This window comes from Rhinoderma darwinii, chromosome 1 (assembly GCF_050947455.1).
Source record: "Rhinoderma darwinii isolate aRhiDar2 chromosome 1, aRhiDar2.hap1, whole genome shotgun sequence".
Lineage (NCBI taxonomy): Eukaryota > Metazoa > Chordata > Amphibia > Anura > Rhinodermatidae > Rhinoderma > Rhinoderma darwinii.
In genome coordinates, this window is record NC_134687.1 from 568,198,358 (window position 1) to 568,222,221 (window position 23,864).

The 23,864-nt window shown below is 40.8% G+C and overlaps 1 protein-coding gene across 5 annotated transcripts in view; it reads right to left on the minus strand.

Moving 5' to 3' along the window:
- SREK1 (splicing regulatory glutamic acid and lysine rich protein 1) overlaps positions 1-23,864 on the minus strand; it is an 82,970-nt gene that overhangs the window by 17,455 nt on the left and 41,651 nt on the right. For all 5 annotated transcript variants that reach the window (XR_012850758.1, XM_075838979.1, XM_075838970.1 and 2 more), the window contains exons 6-10: positions 22,498-22,676; positions 20,603-20,733; positions 16,150-16,252; positions 13,449-13,568; positions 2,842-2,982 (exon numbers count right to left, since the gene is read on the minus strand). Coding sequence is in view for 4 of the 5 variants with exons in the window: in XM_075838979.1 (XP_075695094.1) it covers positions 2,842-2,982; positions 13,449-13,568; positions 16,150-16,252; positions 20,603-20,733; positions 22,498-22,676 (674 nt within the window). In the remaining variant the exon portion in view is untranslated. The remainder of the gene's footprint in view (positions 1-2,841; positions 2,983-13,448; positions 13,569-16,149; positions 16,253-20,602; positions 20,734-22,497; positions 22,677-23,864) is intronic.

A 23,864-nucleotide genomic window follows, 5' to 3' on the forward strand; every position in this document is an offset into this window, starting at 1 on the left:
CAGCTTACACATGCGCCCACATTATAAACTGAAATACCAGTAATACGTGAAACAAAACTACTACCAAGCAAAATCCGCGCTGCAAAATCCAAATGGCGCTCCCTCTCTTCTGAGCCCTACAGTGTGCCCAAACAGCAGTTTACTTCCACATATATGGCATCGCCATACCCGGGAGAACCCTTTTAACAATTTTTGGGGTGTGTCTCCAGTGGCACAAGCTGGGCACAACATATTTGCCACTGAAATGGCATATCTAGGGAAAAATTTCAATTTTTACTTTGCACCATCTGCAGCGCATTAATTTATGGAAAAGACCTGTCGGGTGAAAATGCTCTCTACACCCCTTAATAAATGTCTTGAAGGGTGTTAGTTTCCAAAATGGGGTCATTTCTCAGGGGTTTCCTTTATTATTTCGCATCAGAGCCTCTGCAATTGTGAACCAATACTTTGTAAGTCGCCAAACTAGGCCTCAATTTCGCATGGTACTCTTTCACTCCTGAGCCCTGTCGATTGTCCAGGCAAAAGATTAGGGCCACATGTAGGGTGATTCTAAAACCGGGAAACACGGCATAATAATTAGAGAGCTGTCTTTTCATGGTGGCACCACATATTGGCATATCTATGGAAAAATTGCCATTTTCACTCTGCAACATTGAGTATGCACTATTTTCTGGAAAACACCTGAGGGGTTAACATGCTCACTACACCCCTAGGTGAATACCTTGAGGTGTGTAGTTTGCAAAATGGAGTAACTTTTGGGGGTTTCCACTGTTTTGGTCCCACAGGGGCTTTGCAAATGTGACATAGCGCTCAGAAACCAATCCAGCAAAATCTGTGCTCCATTAGCCAAATGGCCCTCCTTCCCTTCTTAGCCCTGCCGTGTGCCCAAACAGCAGTTTATGACCACATATGGGGTATTTCCTTACTCTGAAGAAGTTGCTTTACAAATTTTGGGGTTCTTTTTCTCCTTTATTTGTTGAGAAATTAAAAATTTTCAGCTAAAGCTATTTCTTATTGAAATATATTTATTTTTTTAATTTTCACTGCGTAATTCTAATAAAAACTATGAAACACCTGTGGGGTCAAAATACCCACTACACCCTAGATGAATTCCTCAAGAAGTGTAGTTTCCTAAATGGAGTAACTTTTTCCTAAATGGAGTCACTGTACTAGTACCCGAGGGGCTTTGCAAATGCGACATGGCGCAGAGAAAGCAATCCAGCAAAATCTGCGCTCCAAAAGCCTAATTTTATTCCTTCCCTTCTGAGGCCTGCCATGTGCCCAAACAGCAGTTTATGCCCACATATGGGGTATTTCCGTACTCTGGAAAAACTGCTTTATAAATGTTGGGGGGCTTTTTCTTATTTATTCCTTGTGGAAATAGTTGTTGTTTTTTTTAGCTAAAACTACAACTTATTGGAAAAAAATAACATTTTTCGTTTTCACGTCCAAACTGTAATAAAATCTATGAAACACCTGTGGGGTAAAAACGCTCACTACACCCCTAGATTTTTTGTTGGGTGTAGTTTCCTAAATGGGGTCTTTTTTTCGAGTGTTTCCTTTGTTTTGGCATCACAAGACCTCTTCAAACCTGACACGGTGCCTAAAATATAATCTAATAAAAAGAAGGCCCGAAAATCCACTATGTGCTCCTTTGTTTCTGAGGCCTGTGATTTCAGTACATTGAGAAAAAATGGGAGGAATCCTCCAGCTCAACTTGACGGAGACCTATACTGTTTGTAGCTCTCGGGTCCTCGTGTCGGCACACGGCATGGATAAAGAGGAGAAGGCAAAAATTGGATCCAGCGCTGGTATAAATATAAAAAGGAAACTTCTTCCAAGTTTTATTATATGATTAAAAATGAAATCAGCAGGATATTTTCCTTGGTACAAAGGGTGATTCAGGAAATGTGCCTACGCATTTCAAACGCTTGCTGCGTCCTTACTCATGGCTAGTATTCTATATATACTAGGGGTATTTCTAAAAACTGCAGAATCTGGGCAATAAATATTGAGCTGCGTTTCTCTGGTAAAACCTTCGTTACAGAAAAAAAAAAAAAAAAAAAAAAAAAAAAAAGAGGCTTAAAAATGAATTTCTGCAAAAGAAGTTAGATTTGTAAATTTTACCCCTAAATTGCTTTAATTGTTGTGAAACGCCTAGATGGAAAAGTTAAGAAACTTTCTAAATGCTGTTTTGAATACTTTGAGGGGTGGAGTTCTTAAAATGGGGTGATTTATGGGGGTTTGTATTGTATGGGCCCCTCAAACCACTTCACAACTGAACTGGGCCCTGTAAAAATAGCCTTTGGAAATTTTCTAGAAAATGTGAATTTCTGCTAAAGCTCTAAGCCTTGTAACGTCCTTAAAAAATAATAGGATGTTCAAAAAATGATTCCAATCTAAAGTAGACATGTGGGAAATTTTAATTAGCAAATATTTCGTGCGGTATTTCTATCTGTCTTACAAGCAGATACATTTAAATTTTTAAAAATGCAAATTTTTGGCAAAATTTTTGCGTTTTGACACAATACTGAATGTATCGACCAAATTTTACAAGTAACAAAGTATAATGTGTCACGAGAAAACAGTCTCAGAATCGCTTGGATAGGTAAAATCATTACAAAGTTATTAACACAAAGTGAGACGTGTCAAATTTGAAAAACGAGGCTCTGTCAGGAAGGTCAAAAGCGGCCGCAGCGTGAAGGTGTTAATGAAAAAGTGAGACTACTAGGTTTAAAAAACAAGGATGATTAACTTGAAGTTGGCGTTTAAGTCTACTAAAGGCTCCAGAAAAAAATTATTCAGGAATATACAAAGAGTAGACATGCTAGAGGATCTAACCTGCTAACGCTCCGAGACTTCCTGGCAGTTGAGTGGCTCTTTGAGGGGCTCCTATACTGTTTTTCCTTCCTTCTAATATCTTTCTCTTTCGTTCGTTCTTTTTCTCTAGCTTTGCTTCTGTCTTTGTCTCTCTTCTTATCCCTGTGGGAAACAAAAATGAAATAACGTAAAACCAAACATTACACATGGATTTAGCTACCTACTTTTACATCATTCCTTGTAGAAAGAGTAAATTTACATTTTTAGTGTAATAAGGGAAATACATTGTACTACAAATTTAAAAGACATTGGTCAACTGAGGCATGATTGGAGAGATATTCATACTAAGGCTGGTTTTCACATGGCCGTTATAAGGGTATGTTCACACGTAGTTTTTTCAGGCGTGTTTCTGAGCGTATACGTCTTGAAATACGTCTTGAAATACGTCTTGAAATACGTCTGGAAAAACAGTAGCAAAACGCCTACAAACAGCTTCCCATTGAATTCGTTGTGAAATACACTGTGCTGTTCACATGAGTTGTTTTTTTACGCTGAATTAAAAAAAACGCCCCGTAAAAAGTAGTAGCATGTCCCTTCTTGAGGAATTTTGAGAGCTGATTTTCCATTAACACTATGAAAAACTCCTCGAAAAAAGCTTCATTTTCAGCTTCAAAAAACGCCTTGAAATCAGGGGCAGTTTTCTCTTGAAAACCGATCTGGAATTTCAGCCACTTCTTTTTGTACGCGTGAACATACCCTAAGGCTGGCCTCACGCATTCTACTAAACCATACTTCGATATTTAGCACAACCTATTACCTTACTTTTTACCTTCAGAATGATTATTGTACATTGGTGCTATTATTAATTATTACATAAATTGCTCTAATATGAACAGTATGTAATTAAAAACAGCATAAGTAACAACTGGAAAAATCAGATTCAGACGTGAGAAAAAAAAAGTACATGTAAAAGCATTGTCCAGATTTTAATCTTTTTCTTATAATTTATGAATAATTGTGCTTATTATTGCAAATTACTAGACTTACCCATTAGGCTGCAAGCGGCACCGGAAGGCCCATTGCTGTATGTAAACATTGCGGCCACTGGTTAAACATACCGTACACTATAGAGGGAATATTACTAGTCCTACGCCAGTTTTCTGGTGTAGAAAAGTCTCAAACAACACAAAAGTCTCAATTTGAGCTTTGTGGCTTTAGTGCCCGCTCACACCACTTTTTTTAAAAAGTGGGCACAGCTAAGTAGATCCACGTCCCATCAAATTTAGTATAATTTACACGAGATACTCAGTTGGCGTAGATTTGACTTTCCGGCGCACGGACAGCCAGATATGCGCCTAGTTTATTAAGAGGCGTGCGCCTCTTAATAAAATAGGCGCATCTTACACAATTGTGTTTTAGATTAAGACCAGCGTATTAAGCGCCAGTCTTAATAAATTCCCCAATAAAAGTCTGTATATTGGTCATGTGATCCCATTCTCCAATAGCACTGGCACAGTGGCTGCAGGCCTTTAGCAGGTAGCCACAATGGTCAAATGTCATCAATTCAGAACTGATAAGCCTACTCCTTTTTAATAATAAGCACGACTTCTCATACAATAGCGTTTTCTAGTTCTATATAAGTAAAGCTTAACATCTACTTTGTGTTTCAATTTCTTCCTATTTTAAAGATATTAGATTTCTGGCAGTGAATGAGTATACCAAGTCCTGCTCTCAGATAAGAAGTAGATACAATTTCAGTGTCTTGGCAATGCTACGAGCTAAAATCACCAGCTGCACAAATCTCTTTGGTATTTTTCTACAATGTAGTCTGGTGTCCAAGCGGTTTAGCTCTATGAGCATTGCCTAGATATGTATCCACTTCTCAGCTGAGAGCAGGGCCATTGTGTGACCGGGGGGGGGGGGCTGATGTGCTAACATAGGGAGCCCCCTGTCAAACTCCTTAAGAACCGTGGTCACTACTGACTGGACCCCCCATCAATCTCCTGAGCGCTATTCTAAGATGGCATCCTTTTTCATTTATATTTATTTTCTTTGGTTGTAAAGCTGTCAGTTAAGCTTAGTGTTCAGCAGAGCAAAGATAGAGGCTAGGGGGAGCAAACATTCATCAGGTCTGTTGGACTGAGCAGTGAACGGCAGCTCCAGAAGATAAACCGTGCAAAATATTTAATTAAAACCAATTGTAAATATGTTCTATTTAATATAAAACATACAATGCAATAATAAAAAAAAGTGTCTGTCAATGTGTCTATAGTCTTTAACCCCTTCGCGCTCAGCGACGTACTATTCCGTCGCTCTAACCAATAAGTTCGCGCTCAGCGACGGAATAGTACGTCGCGGGAGTAACGGCCATTTCAGCCGTCCTCCCGACAAATGCAGGAGCTGTGACAGCTGCTGTCTCGTACAGCAGCTGCCGCAGCTCCTACAGCGGGGACCGATCGCTGTGTTCCCGCTGATTAACCCCTGAAAAGCCGTGTTCAATAGTCATCATGGCTTTTTATGGGTTAAGCTACAATCGCCAGCCTGCTACGCGATAGCGGCTGGTGATGGTGGCTATGGCAACCGGACACCAAACAATGGCGTCCGGCTCTGCCATCGACGAAAGGCTAGTGGGTCCTGACGAAGTCAGGACCCACTATGCTTGCTGTCAGTGAGTAGCTGACAGCTCTAATACACTGCACTACGCATGTAGTTCAGTGTATTAGAATAGCGATCAGGGCCTCCTGCCCTCATGTCCCCTAGAGGGACAAAGTAATAAAGTAAAAAAAAAAAAGAAAAAAAGAAGATGTGTAAAAATAAGAAAATAAAACTTTTAAAAGTAACAAAAGTAAAAATCCCCCTTTTTCCCTTATCAGTCCTTTATTATTAATAAAAATATATAAACAAACAAATAAACTATACATAATTGGTATCGCCGCGTCCGTAACGGCCTGAACTACAACATTATTTCGTTATTTATCCCGCGTGGTGAACGCTGTAATAGAAAATAATAAACCGTACCAGAATCACAATTGTTTGGTCACTTCACCTCCCAAAAAATGGAATAAAAAGAGATCAAAAAGTCGCATGGCACTGATCAAAACTGCAGTTAGTTACGCAAAAAATAAGTCCTCGCACGGCTTTCTTGATGGAAAAATAAAAACGTTATGGCTTTTAGAATAAGGCAACACAAAAAGTAAATGATTTTTTACAAAAAGTATTTTATTGTGCAAACGCCATAGGACATAAAAAAACTATAAACATATGGTATCGCCCCGCAGAATAAAGTGAATGCGTCATTTATAGCGCACTGTGAACACTGTAAAAAAAATAGAATAAAAAAACAATAGTAGAATTGCTGTTTTTTAGTCACCACGCCACCTAAAAATAGAATAAAAACTGATCAAAAAAAATGGTATAAAAGAGGATTTTCTGACAAAAAAAATATTTAAATTTCGCCTCTACTTTGCTCTAAATTCCTGTGAAACACCTAAAGGGTTCATACACTTTCTAAATGCTGTTGTGAATACTTTGAGGGGTCTAGTTTCTAAAATGGGGTGTTTGATAGGGGTTTCTAATATATGGGTCCCTCAAAGCAACTTCAGAACTGAACTGGAACCTAAAAAAATAAATAAATTAGGCAATACTTTGCTTCTTACATTATACTGATAATGAGCAGTGCCCACCCCGAGATGACCCCAGTTTTGACCGTTTGTATAAACGGAGACCCCTAGTAGACCGTTTCAGGTCCCGGTTTTCCCAAGCATTCACCCCCGAGAAGTGTCATTCTATTGATGAGTCCTTGGTAGATTTTAAAGGTAGGGTTCAATTCCGCGAGTACCTGCCGGGTAAGAAGGCGAGGTATGGCGTGAAGATGTATAAGCTGTGCGAGAGTGCATCAGGGTATACCTACAGATTTAGGACATATGAAGGGAAGGACACCAGTATTCAACCCCCATAATGCCCCCCCCCCCCCTTACTGGGAGTTAATGCAAAAATTGTGTGGGATTTGGTGCACCCACTGCTGGACCAGGGTTACCACCTCTACCTGGATAATTTTTATACCAGCGTCCCACTCTTCAAATGCCTCGCTTCCAGTCCTGTGGCATGCGGCACTGCTAGAAGAAATCTGAGAGGCCTCCCTAAGACTCTGCAGGGCAAACAAGAAGGGGTGAGCGCAGGGCACATTCTAGAAGCAACATATTGTGTGTCAAGTACAAGGACAAGAGAGATGTCACACCAGTACCCATGTACCTCTACGAGGTACCAGTACAGAGACCCCCAAACCAGACTGCATCCTAGGCTACAATAGGTACATGGGAGGGGTGGACTTGTCAGATCAAGTCCTGAAGCCCTACAGCGCCATGCAGTGTGGTATAAGAAGCTGGCCGGGCACATCATACAGATGGCATTGTACAATGTGTACGTGCTACGTCGATGTACAGGCCAGAGGGGAACTTTCCTGGAATTTCAAGAGTTGGTTATCAAGAACCTAATCTTTAGGGACCAGGAAGGGGGGGGGGGCACCCAGTACTTCTGGAAGCGGGGCCACACGCATCGTACAAGGGCAAAACTTTCCAGGAGAAGTTCCCCAAACTGGCAAGAAGGGAAAAAGTCAAAAGAGGTGCAAAGTCTGCTATAAGAGGGGGATAAGGGAGGACACAATATATCAATGTAACGCGTGTCCTGAAAAACCAGAGCTCTGTATGAAAGAGTGTTTTAAAATTTATCATACATCCCTTGATTTATAATTTACCCCAATTTTACTTACCCTGATGTACTCCGCACAGCTTATCCCCCCTCGTCTTTCCCCTCTGAGCCCTGCTGTGTGCCCAGGCAGCTGATAACAGCCACATGTAGGGTATTGCCATACCCGGGAGAACCCACATTACAGTTTATGGGTTGTAGGTCTCCGGTCAAAATTCTCACTACACCTCTAGATGAATGCCTTAAGGGTGTAGTTTTTAAAACGGGGTCACTTCTTGCGGGTTTCAACCGTACTGGGGCTTCTGCATACATGACTTCGCACCAGAAAATCCCCAGTAGGCCTAATGGTGGTCCTTTCGTTCTGAGCCCTCCCATGGGCCCAAACGGCAGTTTATCACCACAAATGGGGTATTGCCGCACTCAGGCCAAATTGGGCAACAAAATGTAGTATTTTATTTCTTGTGAAAATAAGAATTTTTGAGCTAAAACGACATATTATTGGAAAAAATATATTTTTTTTTAATTCACAGCCCAATTCAAATAAGTTCTGTGAAGAAACGATGGTGTCTAAATGGTCGCATTACCCATAAATGAATTCCTTGAGGGGTGTAGTTTCCAAAATGGGGTCACTTCTGGTGGGTTTCCATTGCTTTGATACCTCTGGGGCTCTGCAAATGCGACATGGCACCCGAAAACCAATCCAGCAAAATCTGGACTCCAACAAACACATAGCGCTCCTTTCATTCTGAGCCCTCCCATGGGCCCAAACGGCAGTTTATCACTACAAATGGGGTATTGCCGCACTAAGGACAAATTGAGCAACAAAATGGGGTATTTTGTTCCCTGTGAAAATAAGAAATTTTGATCACAAATGACATCTTATTGGAAAAAATGACATTTTTTTAATTTCACAGCCCAATTCAAATAGGTGCTGTGAAAAAACTGTGCGGTCAAAATGGTAACAACAACCATAAATGAATTCCTTGAGGGGTGTAGTTTCCAAAATGGTGTCACTATTGGGGGATTCCTACTGTTTTGGCACCTCAAAACCTCTTCAAACCTGGCATGCTGCCTAAAATATATTCTAATAAAAAAAAGAGGCCTCAGAATGCACTAGGTGCTTCTTTGCTTGTAGGGCTTGTGTTTTAGTCCACGAGTGCACTAGAGCCACATGTGGGACATTTCTAAAAACTGCAGAATCTGGACAATGCATATTTAGTAGTATTTCTCTGGTAAAACCTTCTGTGTTACAGAATTTTTTTTTTATAAAATTGAAATTCAGCAAGAAAAATGAAATTTGCAAATTTCACCTCCACTTTGCTTTAATTCTTGTGAAATGCCTGAAGGGTTAAAAAACTTTCTAAATGCTGTTTTGAATACTTTGAGGGGTCTAGTTTTTAAAATGGGGTGTTTTATCAGGGCTTCTAATACATAGGCCCCTCAAAGCCTCTTCAGAACTGAAGTAGTACCTTAAAAAAAGGGCTTTTGAAATTTTCTTAAAAATATGAGAAATTGCTGTTTATGTTCTAAGCCTTGTAATGTCCAAGAAAAAGAAAAGAATGTTCAAAAAACGATGCCAATCTAAAGTAGACATATGGGAAATGTGAACTAGTAACTATTTTGGGTGGTATAACCGTCTGTTTTACAAGCAGATGCATTTAAATTCTGAAAAATTCTATTTTCACCAAATTCTCTAAATTTTGCAATTTTTCACCAATAAACACTGAATATATCGACCAAATTTTACCACGAACATGAAGCCCAATGTGTCACGAGAAAATAATCTCAGAATCGCTTGGATAGGTTTAAGCATTCCGACGTTATTACCACATAAAGGGAAATATGTCAGATTTGAAAAATGGGCTTTGAGCCTTAAAGGAACAGTGTCATCACAAATAATTTTTTTATATGTTAAAGATGTTAGTGCTTTAATAAAAACGTTTATTTTCATTTGTGTGTTTGTGTTTTACAGTTTCTTATTTTTACACTTTTTCTTCCCTATGGGGGCTGCCATTTTTTGTTCCATTTCTGTGTGTGTCGATTAACGACACACACAGACATGGAACACGGCAGCCACAGTCCCATAGGGACTGCGAACGGCTCCCGTCCCATTGACTGCCGTGTACGGCGTCTGTGTGGGAACTGCGCATGCGCCGCTCCCACACAGTCCTATTCGAAATTGGCGCCGTCCGGCGCCATTTTCCTGTGGACCGGAAGTCGCGGCCGGACAGTAATATTACTACTTCCGGTCGCGGCTTCCGGACTTGTGCACATGGAACAGCGGCAGCAAAGGGAGCGGACGGGCCGGAGGGAGCCGCGGCGGCAGGAGCAGGTAAGAGATTTCAATGTATGTTAGTGTTTGTGTGTGTTTACTACTGTATGTAAACCTACTACACTGTGGGTTACCTCAAAAAATGGCGACACACAGTGTAGGAGGTTAAACCTTTCAAACCCCTCGTTTATCCCGGCACTAGCCAGGATAAAGGAGGGGGGGATGCGGAGAGCTCACTAGAGCGAGGGCTTTTAACCCAATGTTGCAATGCTGCAATTTTGGGAACAGCTCCATCTAGTGACCAAAAATGGGTAGTATTATAAATTAGAAATAATTTATAATATTACATGGACTCGTGCAAAAAAATAAAAAATTTTTTAACAATGTTTAATCACCCACACACTAAATGTTTAATTTTTAAAAAAAAAACATGTTTTTCTGGCAACACATTCCCTTTAAAGAGGCTCTGTCACCAGATTTTGCAACCCCTATCTCCTATTGCAGCAGATCGGCGCTGCAATGTAGATAAGAGTAACGTTTAGTTTTTTCCAAAAACGAGCATTTTTGGCCAAGTTATGACCATTTTTATATTTATTCAAATGAGGCTTTCTTAAGTACAACTGGGCGTGTTTAAAGTTATGTACAAGTGGGCGTGCATTGTGTATGTACATCTGGGAGTTTTTACTTCTTTTACTAGCTGGGCGTTGTGAATAGAAGTGTATGATGCTGACGAATCAGCATCATCCACTTCTCTTCGTTAACACCCAGCTTCTGGCAGTGCACAGACACACAGCATGTTCTAGAGAGATCACGCTGTGACGTCACTTCCTGCCCCAGGTCCTGCATCGTGTCGGACAAGCGAGGACACATCGGCACCAGGCGACAGAGGCTACATCGACTTACCTGCAAACGCCGATGCTGCTGCAGAATCAACTGTAGCCTCTGTCGCCTGGTGCCGATGTGTCCTCGCTCGTCCGACACGATGCAGGACCTGGGGCAGGAAGTGACGTCACAGCGTGATCTCTTGAGAACACGCTGTGTGTCTGTGCACTGCCAGAAGCTGGGTGTTAACGAAGAGAAGTGGATGATGCTGATTCGTCAGCATCAAACACGTCTATTCACAACGCCCAGCTAGTAAAAGAAGTAAAAACGCCCAGATGTACATACACGCCCACTTGTACATAACTTTAAATACGCCCAGTTGTACTTAAGAAAGCCTCATTTGCATAAATATAAAAATGCTCATAACTTGGCCAAAAATGCTCGTTTTTAAAAAAAAAAAACGTTACTCTTATCTACATTGCAGCGCCGATCTGTTGCAATAGGAGATAGGGGTTGCAAAATCTGGTGACAGAGCCTCTTTAAGGGGTTAAAGGGAAGGGGTCACGGAAGTTTTTGTGTTGCACTTTTTTCTCTCTTTTACTTCTCTATGAGGGCGGCCATTTTTTTTTTTTCATCTCTGTATGTGTCGATTAACGACACATACAGAGATGGAATACGGCACATACATCCCCATAGAGAATGCGAACATGAGCCGTTCCATTCACTATAGTGTACGCCGTCTGTGTGGGAACGCCGCTCCCACACAGTCCAAAAAGAAGGTTTTCAGCAGAGCGAAATTTAAATTTCATGTGGACCGGAAACCGCGGCCGGACAGTAAGATGACTACTTCCGGTCGCGGTTTCCATCCATATGTTCAGAAGCAAGGACTGGGAGCGGAGGCAGCGGCAGCAGGAAAGTTATGTTTGCGTGCGTACGTACGTACGTACGTGTTATATTGCGTGATTACCACTGTATCTAATCCTCCTACACTGTGCATTCGCTCAAAAATGGCGGCACACAGTGTAGGAGGTTTGAACATTCAATCCTCTCCTTTCTCCTGGCACTAGCCAGGATAAAGGAGGGGGGATTGTTTGAGTACACTAGAGCGAGTGTGTCTTCTCCAATTTTGCAGCATAAAGCTTTACCACATGCCAATGCTGCAATTTTGGGAATTGCTCCCTCTAGTGACCAGCACATGGAAAGGTTATAAATTAGAATCTAGAAACTAAGAATCTAATTTATAATATTTCCTGAATTGTGAAAAAATTAAAAAAATTAGAACAATGTGTAATCATTTATATACTAACAGTTAAACAAAAAAAACCAAAAAACTATTTTCTATCGCCACACACCCTTTAAGGTGTATACAATCAATTGGCGGTTGGTGCTTAATTCTTAGAGCATAGGAAAAGACTAGTCTTGAAGAACAGCATGTCAAACAGTATTGTGGGGAGACCATGTTGTCAGACTAAACCAGGCAACAAGCAGGATTTATTTGGGAGCAAATGACCCTGTTTGAAAACCTGATACAATCAGGAATTCTTGACTTCTGTACAGTAGCCAAGTCTCTTCTGTGAAGGCCTCATGCCCACTTCAGTTTTTTTATTCAGGGTGCTATCCGTTTTTTAACCAACAGCGCCCTAACACATTCATTTCAATGGGGACATGCACACTTCCATTGTTTTAATGGAACTGTGCGGCTGTTTTGTCAAAAATAGGACAGGTCCTACTCCTGTCCGTTTTTGATGGAACAGTCTCGGCCTTTACATTGATTTGGTCCGTGAAACAACGGACTGCACACGGAAGCCATCCGTGTGCGATCCATGTTTCACGGATCGGTCATTAGCGGCCGTACAACGGCCGGCGGATGTGTGCATGAGGCCTCTAGGTGTAATATTCATTTATAGAGGTTGTCTTATTGGGACCCCCTTCATGAGTGGCTCCCGATCCGGTTCACTCAATACGCCCGTGTTTAATATGGAGGACCATTAAGTTCATTAGCCACCACATAATACTGTATGTAAAAAGATAAGGCAGGCCACAACCTCCCCAGGCTGGGACAGCTTCATTTAAAAAAAAAAGGTGTTGTTGAGATGACAACCCTTTTAACCTTTTCACTGTAGAAGCATATTTTACCGTTCTGTGCGCTCATGATTGTCAATAACTTCTATACTTTGCTGTAAAGTAATTTGTTGTAAATCCTTTTTGTTGTGGGGACAAATAGTTATTTTTCCAGAATGGAAATAGAACATATACATTTTATCGTCATCATTTGATGGAATTAAGAGGAAAAATATTATTAAATTAAATGTTTTTGAAAAATTGCACTTAGGCTTCATTCACATCTGCGTTGGAAACTCTGTTAAGGGCCGCAGATCTAGCTGAAGCACGGGAAACCATGCAGCATGCTGCGCAATTGTTTCTGGTAAAACCACGGACACCCCGATGAAAACCCGAGAGAACTCATTAAAGTGAATAGGTTCCATCGACCATCAGTAGTGTCCGTCTTACAATGGAACTGGCGCTTTGGGTATGTTTTTGTTCTGCTCCTCTGATTGAAACACTGACGCAGGTATAAACCCAGCCTAATACATAATCTCAAAAGTATATTTTTATCACTTCGTAACGATCATGAGGATACCAGACATTTTTTTTCTTTCTATCAGGAACATATAGGTCTACTGTGAGACCGAACATTTATAAAGTCTACCACTATAGGGTAATCCTAGCGATGCTTTATTAGTTTGTTCTCTTTGTACTGTTGGTACAATAATAATAACGGTGATTGACATCTCAGAGTTACTAAATTCTTAGCAATATTTGACCATACCTTGAACGTGATCGGCTTTTTGACTTTCGTCTCTCTCTCGATCCAGAACGTTTCTTGTGAGGACTTTTGGATCTCCTGCTTTCTTTATGCTTAGACCGGGAACGGTTTCTTGACTTGCTTCTAAAAAATATTAAAACAGTTGTTTACATTTCTAATTATTAATTTATCAAAATTAAAACCTCAATTTTAACTGGTCATCTGTGGGACAAAGCAAGTGTGAAGAAGACAAGTATCTTCACAAACTTATTAAAACTGAAAAGATCAAAAACCACCTTGATGAAAATGCTGATAAAGGCACCTGCAACTGCTCATATTCTCAACTTTTTAGTGTAAAAAAAACAAAACCCTAAATCTATGTTCATACGTAGCGGCTTTGCTGTGGATTACAGTAGCAGCAAAGTGGATACGATTTTAACAAACTCATCCATATGCTGCGAAAAAAAAAATCAAGTTTATAAATTGACCTGCTGTGTGGATTTTTAATCTGCACCAACACATTGACGTTTGCTGCAGATTTTACCCATCGAGATCAATGGGAAAGTGAAAATCTGCAACAAATTGCCAATGTGGCCAGTGTGTCAGTAACCAACAGAACTTTCTTCTTGCTCTCACTTGCAGCTACCCCCTTCCTTTACACAAACCAGAAAGTAAAACTTTTTTTGCTCCCCAAATTTAAACGAGTACGGTGCCCTGAATATTGCACCTAGAGCTTTGATCCTGGTATCATTCAAAAGATAATATTTAATATGATACCAAGATCTAAGCACTAGACTAGGGTGTTTAACCCCTTAATGACCAGCCTATTTTAAACCTTAATGACCAAGCCATTTTTTAAGTTTTTCCATCGTCGCATTCAAAGAGCTATAACCTTTTTATTTTTGCGTGGACATAGATGTATAAGGTCTTGTTTTTTGCGGGACAAGTTGTATTTTTTAATAGCACCATTTTGGGGGACATATTTATTGATTAACTTTTATTTGGGAGGAAATAGAAAAAAAACTGAAATTTCGCCACTCTTTTTCTCTTCTTAAATCTACGCCGTTTACCGTGTGATATAAATAACACAATAACTTTATTCAGCGGGTTGTTACGATTGCAACGATACCAAATTTGTATAGTTTTTGTATGTTTTACTACTTTTAGACAGTAAACGCTTTTTTTTTTAAATTATTTGTTTTTGCGTCCCCATATTTGAAGAGCCGTAACGTTTTTATTTTTCCGCCGATGCGGTTGTATGAGGGCTTTTTTTTTTGCGGGAAACCTTGTAGTTTTTATTGGTACCATTTTGGAGTAGATGCGACTTTTTGATCACTTTTTATCAAATTTTTTTAAAGTCAGTATTCACAGAAAACAGCAATTTTTCCATCGGTTTTTATTACATTTTTTACGGCGTTCACCGTGCGGGTTAAATAATGTAATAGATTTATAGTCGGGGTCGTTACGGACGCGGCGATACCAAATATGTGTAACTTTTTAACTTTATTTTGTTTTTTTTAATAGTAAAGCATTTTGTAAGGGGAAAAGCTGGGTTTTTCAAATTTTTTTTTAAATTAACTTTATTAAACTTTTTTTTTCACTTTTTTACTAGTCCCACTAGGGGACTTTAATATGCGATTCTGCGATCGCATTTATAATACACTGCAATACTTTTGTATTGCAGTGTATTACTGCCTGTCCGTTTAACACGGACAGGCATCTGCTAGGTCATGCCTGCGGCATGATCTAGCAGGCATTCACTCCAGGAAGCCTGGGGGCCTTTATTAGACCCCCGGCCGCCATTACAGACACAGACACTCGGCGATCGTATCGCCGGGTGTCAGTGGGAGAGAGAGGGAGCTCCCTCCCTCTCTCCAAAACCACTCAGATGCGGTGCACGCTATTGTGCACCGCATCGGAGGGGTTAAACGGGCGAGATCGATACAAATATCGATCTCACCCGGCAGAGCAGGGACGCTCCCAGCCCTCAGCTGCCTCTAGCAGCTGAGAGCAGGGAGATTTGACAGCTCCCTGCTCTGTTTACTTATTCCGATGCCGCGACGTAAAAAGTCTATGGCATCGGAATAAGGCCGGTTAGTGACCGACGTAGAAACACGATGGGCCGGTCACTAACGGGTTAAAGTCCTGGCATATATAAATATGGTTCACACAGAGTATTTTGACAAGTTTTTTGGCACGGAAACCGCTCCACAAAACTCGTCAAAAACCGGCCGAAAATGTCTCCCGTTGATTTCAATGGGAGGCAGAGGCGGTTTTCTCCAGCGAGCGGTAAAACCGCCTCGCGGGAGAAAGAAGGGACATGCCCTATCTTTTCGCGGTTACGCCTCTGACCTCCCATTGGGACATCAATGGGAGGCAGAGAAAGCGTATTTTGCTCAGTTTTTTGCCCGTATAACTCAATGGGCGCGAGCAAAAAATGCCGCAAAAATCGCTGGAAACTCCGTGCAGGAAGGTCAAAATCTGCCTCAAAATCCCAAATTTGAGGCAGAATTTTCCTCCTTCAAAAAACTCTGTGTGAACACAGCCTTACACGTATTTTGTAGTGAAATTATTAAAGAGAGCTATTCGTTATGGGTAACATTTTTATGAATCTCTCAACCCACAGAAATCCAGCAGGACGTGGCCCTTGCCTACAGAAATGTGTAAAGCAGTTATATATGCTTAAGTGCCTCACTAAATTTACCAAAGCAAGATGTCCTTTTACCTCTGCTTTGAGTGTGACCTTTTCCATCGGGATCCGGACTTAGAACGAGAACGGGAAATAGTTTGGGGGATATTCTGGATCTTCTCAATTGGTTTGCCAGTTTCTGTTAAAAATAAAATAAAGGACCTCAATTCATAAAAGACAAACCCTGACATCAACAAATTGGTAAAAACTGCCTGCAGAGATACTCAAATTGCTTATTAGCATGCAAGTTACAAAAAAACTACGGGCTAACGCTATAGCGTACTTTTAGGAGTGTAGGCAAATAGCCAAAACTGTGCAAAATCTCTGAAAAATAACAGTATTCCATCAATAAGATCGGACCCCAAACAACCTTTTTTGAAGGGGTGCAGCGTGAAGCCCTCCAAGCTGCAGTTAGAAGGGCCATTAGGCTTACTGCATCGACTAACTAACTAAAGGGGTTCTGCTTTAGAATATGTTAGATGGCTCCTTTGGCGATAAGCTAATCACAGGGTGTCCCAGCGTTCAGCTGTAATCTGTGGGGTAAGGTGGCAGCTAACAATTCCTCTGCAGTACCATTGCAGAAGAAATGGAGCATTACACATGCTGGAATCAATGGACTGCCGTAAAATCCATGGACGTGCCAGGCCTTCCAGAGCGAGACACTCTCTTTGTATCCAGGCTTTGCAATTGCTAATAGATGAAGCTCCTGATTGGAGGATGGCCCTCAATTTACTTCAGAATTCCCTAATAGGGTAATTTTCTAAACAGACAGTCCTTTTAAGACATTATATAAGATATTCATAGTATAAGGCCTCATGCACACGAACATATTTTTGTCCTCCCGTAAATACGGGTCCTTGGTCACCCGTATTCGACCCGTATTTACGGGCACGTATTCTCTGCAAAATTACACTGCACTAATCGGCAGCCCCTTCTCTCTATCAGTGCAGGATAGAGAGAAGGGACAGCCCTTTCCGTATTAAAAGTAAAAGAAATTCATACTTACCCGGCCGTTGCCTTGGTGACGCGTCCCTCTCTTGACATCCAGCCCGACCTCCCTGGATGACAAGGCAGTCCATGTGACCGCTGCAGCCTGTGATTGGCTGCAGCGGTCACATGGGCTGAAAAGTCATCCCAGGAGGCCGGACTGGAGGAAGAAGCAGGGAGTTCTGTTTAAGTATGAAAGTTTTTTTTTTTTTTTACAGGTTGATCTATATTGTGATCGGTAGTTTCTGTCCAGGGTGCTGAAACAGTTGCTGCTGATCGTTTAACTCTTTCAGCACCCTGGACAGTGACTATTTACGGACGTCGCCTAGCAACGCTCCCGTAATTACGGGTGCACACACGTAGTCACCCGTAATTACGGGAGCCCCATAGACTTCTATGGGCCTGCCCGTGCCGTAATTACGGCCTGAAATAGGACATGTTCTATATTTTTCAATGGCACGGGCACCTTCCTGTAAGCATACGGGGAGGTATCCGTGGCCAATAGAAGTCCATGGGCCCGTAAAAACGTGCCGTAATTACGGGCATTTTTATGTTCGTGTGCATGGGGCCCAAGGCAGACCTAATGGCAATTTACTGGGTGCTGGAGCATCAACTTCAAGTTCGTATGACTGCACAGTTGGGGCTTTCCTTTAAATAACAGCCACAAATATCAAGGAAACTAGAGAGGGAAAATCAAGCACTGTCCTAAATAGATACACTGCTCTGGGTAATTTCTGCACAATGGATGCAATACATCACCATCGGTGCAGGTTCTGTCCAAGCATAAAGACTACAGCTCCAAATAAAACAAAGTGCTTACATTATCGTAGAAACATGTATGCCTTTAAATTATTCACTGAAAATACAGGCTTGTCAAAAAAAGAAAAAAAAAACCCCTTACTAAAAGGTGGCTGTCACATACATTCAAAATTTTCAGGGACACTTTCATAACAAAGGATACAGAGGACAACTTCTAAATAAAGGACACATCTGGACCTTGCAGTGTAGATCCGCAACTGACAAGCTTATGTATATCATTCACATGCAGCTATATCATCATGCTATTATGCCACCCATTAGCAAGGGGCACATAGTGTACCATTCCTGGGGCATCCACGAACGTAACACAATTAAAAACCTAAATTAAAAGTAAAAAAACAAAAAAGGAACTCACATTGCAGTCATGCTAGCAATCCAGCCATTACGAGGCGTGCTGAGAATTGTAGTCTGTTCCCAGTCCTGTATACTTATAATGCAATAAACCGTAAGCTACAAATACCAGCCCTAGAAGGTCATCAGTATCCCATCCACCCCTGCAAGTATCAGTGCCAATAGGAACAAGTCCTTGTCATCAGCAAACTGTAATGTCTGGTTGATTGACAGTTATTAAAGCCAATCATGTTTCTGCAGAGGAAACAAGGAGAAAAAAAAGCAAGAGAAAAAAAAAAAAGTAATGTTTGTACTTGACATTGCTGCAGTAGATTGTTCCAGAGGGCATGCAAATCACTGATGTGTTTGCAACAAGAACAGTTTATCTAATATATTAAGCATTGGTTGTATAGCCATATTCTGACTTATCTTAATTCTAAATATTATTTCTTACCGAATGACAAATTATGCGTGAATAAATAAAAGGAGAAGAAGGGGGTGACTGACTAAGTAGACTAAGATACCACCAAGACAGGGAACAGAAGCAGAACTCAGACAACCAGTGCAACAATCTTTTATTCTTCCTTGATATTTAGATTTTTCAGCTCTAACTCCGGCTAGGACAAGAACCATTCTCCCTACAAATTTGAAAGCACATAACCTCCCACTTGAAAATTCAGATTTGACTGGAGTTTTCATAATCTCCTTCCATATATATTAACAGGGACCCAAGAAACAGAGCTTTTGGCTGTATGAAGAACCCCTCAAGAGAATGAACTCCCTCGTTAGGTGGGTAAAAGAAAACAGTGTAGTATTAAGCAGCCAACACCCCAGTCTTCTGAGCCCCTGTAAGGATAACTTGGAGAGGAGTTGGTGATTGTGACATATCATCATAGGACTCCAAACAATTAGCTGTAATATGTACAGAACCAGGCAGCAACTGTTTACTTTCCCTACAGCGCCACCACAGAAGAAATTGAAGAATTACACTGTTCCCATTGAAAGAAATGTACTGTGTGTGTACTACATGGATGTGTCGGGTCCTCCAGAGTGAGGGACGCCCTTTGAATCTCTGATCTGGCTTATACACAGGGGGACATGATTGGGACGACACTCCTCCATTATAGAGGACCTATGAGCTCTCCTGACTTGTCTATTTTTCAATAAATGCCAATCCTCTTTTATTCCTCCTGGAAATGTATGAATAAATTGACAACTGGGTGTTACTATTACCCTTGAAAAAATGGTGCATACGTATACACACTGATACTGTCCAATCAGTGCTGACAGCGTCAGACTGTGTAGGGGAACGGTAGCACATAGCCGTCAAATTTATTTATACATTTTAAAAGTAGGAATTTAAAGAGGCTCTGTCACCAGATGATCAAATCCCTATCTCCTATTGCATCTGATCGGCGCTGCAATGTAGATAACAGTAAAGTTTGTTTTTTTGGGGGAAAAACGATACAACTGGGCGTGTATTGTGTTTGTAACATCTGGGTGTTTTTACTTGTTTTACTAGCTGGGTGTTGTGAATAGAAGTGTATGATGCTGACGAATCAGCATCATTCACTTCTCATTGTTACCACCCAGCTTCCGGCAGTGCACAGACACACAGCGTGTCCTCGCTCGTCCGACGCAATGAAGTTCCTGTGGGAGGAAGTGACGTCACAGCGTGATCTCGCGAGATCACGCTGTGTGTCTGTGCACTGCCAGAAGCTGGGTGGTAACGATGAGAGGTGAATGATGCCGATTCGTCAGCATCATACACTTCTATTCACAACTCCCAGCTAGTAAAACAAGTACAAACACCCAGATGTTACAAACACAATACACGCCCAGTTGGAAATAAGAGAAAACACGCCCAGTTGTCCATTAGAAAGGCACATTTGCAGAAATATAAAATTGCTCATAACTTGGCCAAAAATGATCGTTTTTAAAAGAACAAAAAACAAAACGTTACTGTTATCTTCATCGCAGCGCCGATCACATGCAATAGGATATAGGGATTTGATCATCTGGTGACAGAGCCTCTTTAAGGACAATGGCACAACGTAGAGTTCTAAGAAAATCTGCTCCAGAATAGTTATTTTAAGGGGAATACAAGTATTTACTAAAACAGACATGTCAGGAGAGGTGGCAAGTCCTCTTTAATTTAAAATCCCCTTCTAAAAAAGACAACCCTATTAAAAGCAGTCAAATTTGAATTTTTCAGGTTTAACTGTAAGTGTGCTTTACCATGAACTAGCTATAAACACTATACACAACATAAAACAGTGGGTATAATTAATTGGAAAATACATGACGCCTATCTAGATACATCAGCAATATGAGTCCGTGGCAAGTGAAATACCTGGTTCTATAGCCTCTGAGATCAGTGACTGGGCCTCTCGTACACGCTTCATCACTTCTTCTAGCTCCTTTGCAGCAGCTTGTGGGGTCAGCTCAGGAGGCTTAACAATTGCATTGTTGGAGTGATTTATTCTGTGGTAGGGGTAAAGATGATTCTTATATATTTATATATATACATACATACTAAACATGTTAAAGGGTCACTACATTGTATAAATCAATAGTACAAGTGAATAGAAGAAGCTTTGTAATATATATTATTAGGCAAAAATGTCTCTCTCTCCACTTCTCAGGCTCCCCCCTCCCTCCCTATTGTTCACGCTCTTTGAAATTACTGCTTTTTCGGTCTCCTCAGGAGGAGATGGTCCATCAGCTCACTGAGGGATCCAGAAAAAGGTGGATTCATGGCTACACAGCTCATTACTGCTGTATAATCTTCTCCATGCTGCTGCAACTGCTATATATGTGATAGATAGAGATAGGAGAGCAGGATCTCCTCTTTTTTGTGTGCAGTATATAGAAGACAAGAAAGCAGTTAGGCTCTACCAACTCTTTCCTTATGTAAAACACATACGATAGTCTATTTTGTGATAAAGAATTATTATAGCTTTTGTTAATAAGCAATTTCCATTATTATATGCTTAAGCTACACAAATGTATACTTTGCCTCTGAAATGTATTTTATATAATCTTGCTAGCTAAGGTTTGTTCTTAAACAGTATTCTCTGAATATCAGACTACTGGCCTCCTTACCAGGCCTTCAAGGCTACTAGAGACAGATATAATATTCTAGACAACATAAAGCTAAAAATAAAAAAACAATCTTTGCTAGATTCTGTCGGCCTCCTAAGACTCTAAGATATGACTGAATAGATCAGGGTCTGTGGGCAGGGTATATGCTGTAGGAGGAGCCATATTTTTTTGTTTCATAGTGTCAAGCGTTCTAGTGGCAATAGCATATACCCCACGGTTTGTGTCTCCCATTGAAATGAACAAGAAAATTATAACTTTTTAGATCTCGGTGTGACAATAGGAAGACAAATTCATTCAGACCTTTTAAATAGGTGATAAAAGTATCATATTGTTATATTATGAATGGGTCACTGAGACTTAAATGGGCCTGCTAAAAACAGCAATATGTGATGAAGAAAGTATCTCCACGTACTAGCCTAAAAGGGCATTCCCAACTTATATATCTATGGCATAGCCACAGGCTATGCCATAAACGTCCGATAGATGCAGATCTCAGCCCTAGGATCCGCATCTATAATCTAGGACGGGAGTCACCAGAGCCCCGTTTCGCTGATTCAGGGCGGGATCTAGAGGAGAAAGGGCTGCGCATGCGCACAGCTCTCACCATCTTAATCTATGGGATTGCATCAACAGCTGAGCAGCACTTGCTCGGCTGTTTCTGTGATTACCATTGAACAGAACGGAGAAAGCCACCAACTGGAGTCTGAAGCCAGCAGCCGCCGCAACGGGCAAAGCGGGGGTCGGTTGACCTCTATTCTCGATATAGGTGCGGATCACCGAGATGATACCCACATCTATAATACATTTATGGCATATTCTGTAGATATGACATAAATATCTAAGATGGGAATACCCCTTTAATGGCTAATTCACAAAGTGGAAATAACAGCTACGCTGGATCCATCTGTAAACTGATCTTAACGAATCCTGATGGATCCCAATGGCTTATAATGGGTGTCAGTCAGGTTTCCGTTTTTTTGGCGTTGAGAATAGCCTTGAAGACTGTGCTATTCTTTTTGTAAAAAATGTCGTAAACTCTGACGGAAAATATAAAACAAAATTGCGTCACTTTTCGTACATTTGCGACATGACATCAAACAAAATATTGAAACAGGAAAAACTCTATTAAGCACTTAAACCTACTTCAGAGGTCTGTCACCAAACATAACTCCATTGAACGTCAAGGCCCTCGTCACAGAATTCTGGTCAGAGAATTCTACAAAAGCAAAGCGTGTCGGCTGTGTTTCATCTCCAGCCATACGGACAAATCTGACATCTCCTACTTGTTTAAAAAACTCAAGTAGCTGCTCTGCTGTAGTTGTCTGGAAAACAAGTTAAATAATAAAATATATAATATAAAATAAACAATAAAGCTGTGAGCATGTTGGTAACAAAATAGAAAATAAATAAATTATATATATATATATATATATATATATATATATATATATATATATATATAAAACACGCACGTATACATAAATACGTACACGTATATATACATACACACAAACATTGTGTATATGTATATATATATACACACACACACACACACACAGACATATATATATACACACACACACACACACACACATATATATATATATATATATACACACACACACACACACTAGTTCTTCTCTATGAATTAGAATATCATCAGAAAGTTAATTTATTTCAGTAATTCATTTCAAAAAGTGAAACTCACATACTATAGATGCATTACACACAGAGTAATCTATTTCCAGCATTTTTTTATTTTAATGTTGATGATTATGGCTATGGACTTGATATAACACAGTGGACCAACCCTGTTGCGCAGTGGTCCAAAGTCCTGTTTTCGGATTAAAGTAAATCTTGCATTTCATTTGGAAATCAAGGTCCCAGAGTCTGGAGGAAGAGTGGAGAGGCATCAATCCAAGTTGCTTGCGGTCCAGTGTGAAGTTTCCACAGTCAGTGATGGTTTGGGGAGCCATGTCATCTGCTGGTTTTGGTCCACTGTGTTATATCAAGTCCAGAGTCAACGCAGCCGTCTACCAAGAAATTTTAGAGCACTTCATGCTTCCCTCTGCTGACAAGCTTTATGGAGATGCGGATTTAATTTTCCAGCAGGACTTGGCACCTGCCCACACTGCCAAAAGTACCAATACCTGGTTTAATAACCACAGTATCACTGTGCTTGATTGGCCAGCAAACTCGCCTGACCTAAGCCCCATAGAGAATCTACGGGGTACTGTCAAGAGGAAGATGAGCGATACCAGACCCAACAATGCAGGCGAGCTGAAGGCCGCTATCACAGCAACCTGGGCTTCCATAATACCTCAGCAGTGCCACAGGCTGATCGCCCCCATGCCACGCCACATTGATAACACCTCAGCAGTGCCACAGGCTGATCGCCCCCATGCCACGCCGCATTGATGCAGTAATTCATGCAAAAGGAGCCCTGACCAAGTATGGAGTGCATATACTGTACATAATTTTCGTAGGCCAACATTTCGGTATTAAAAATA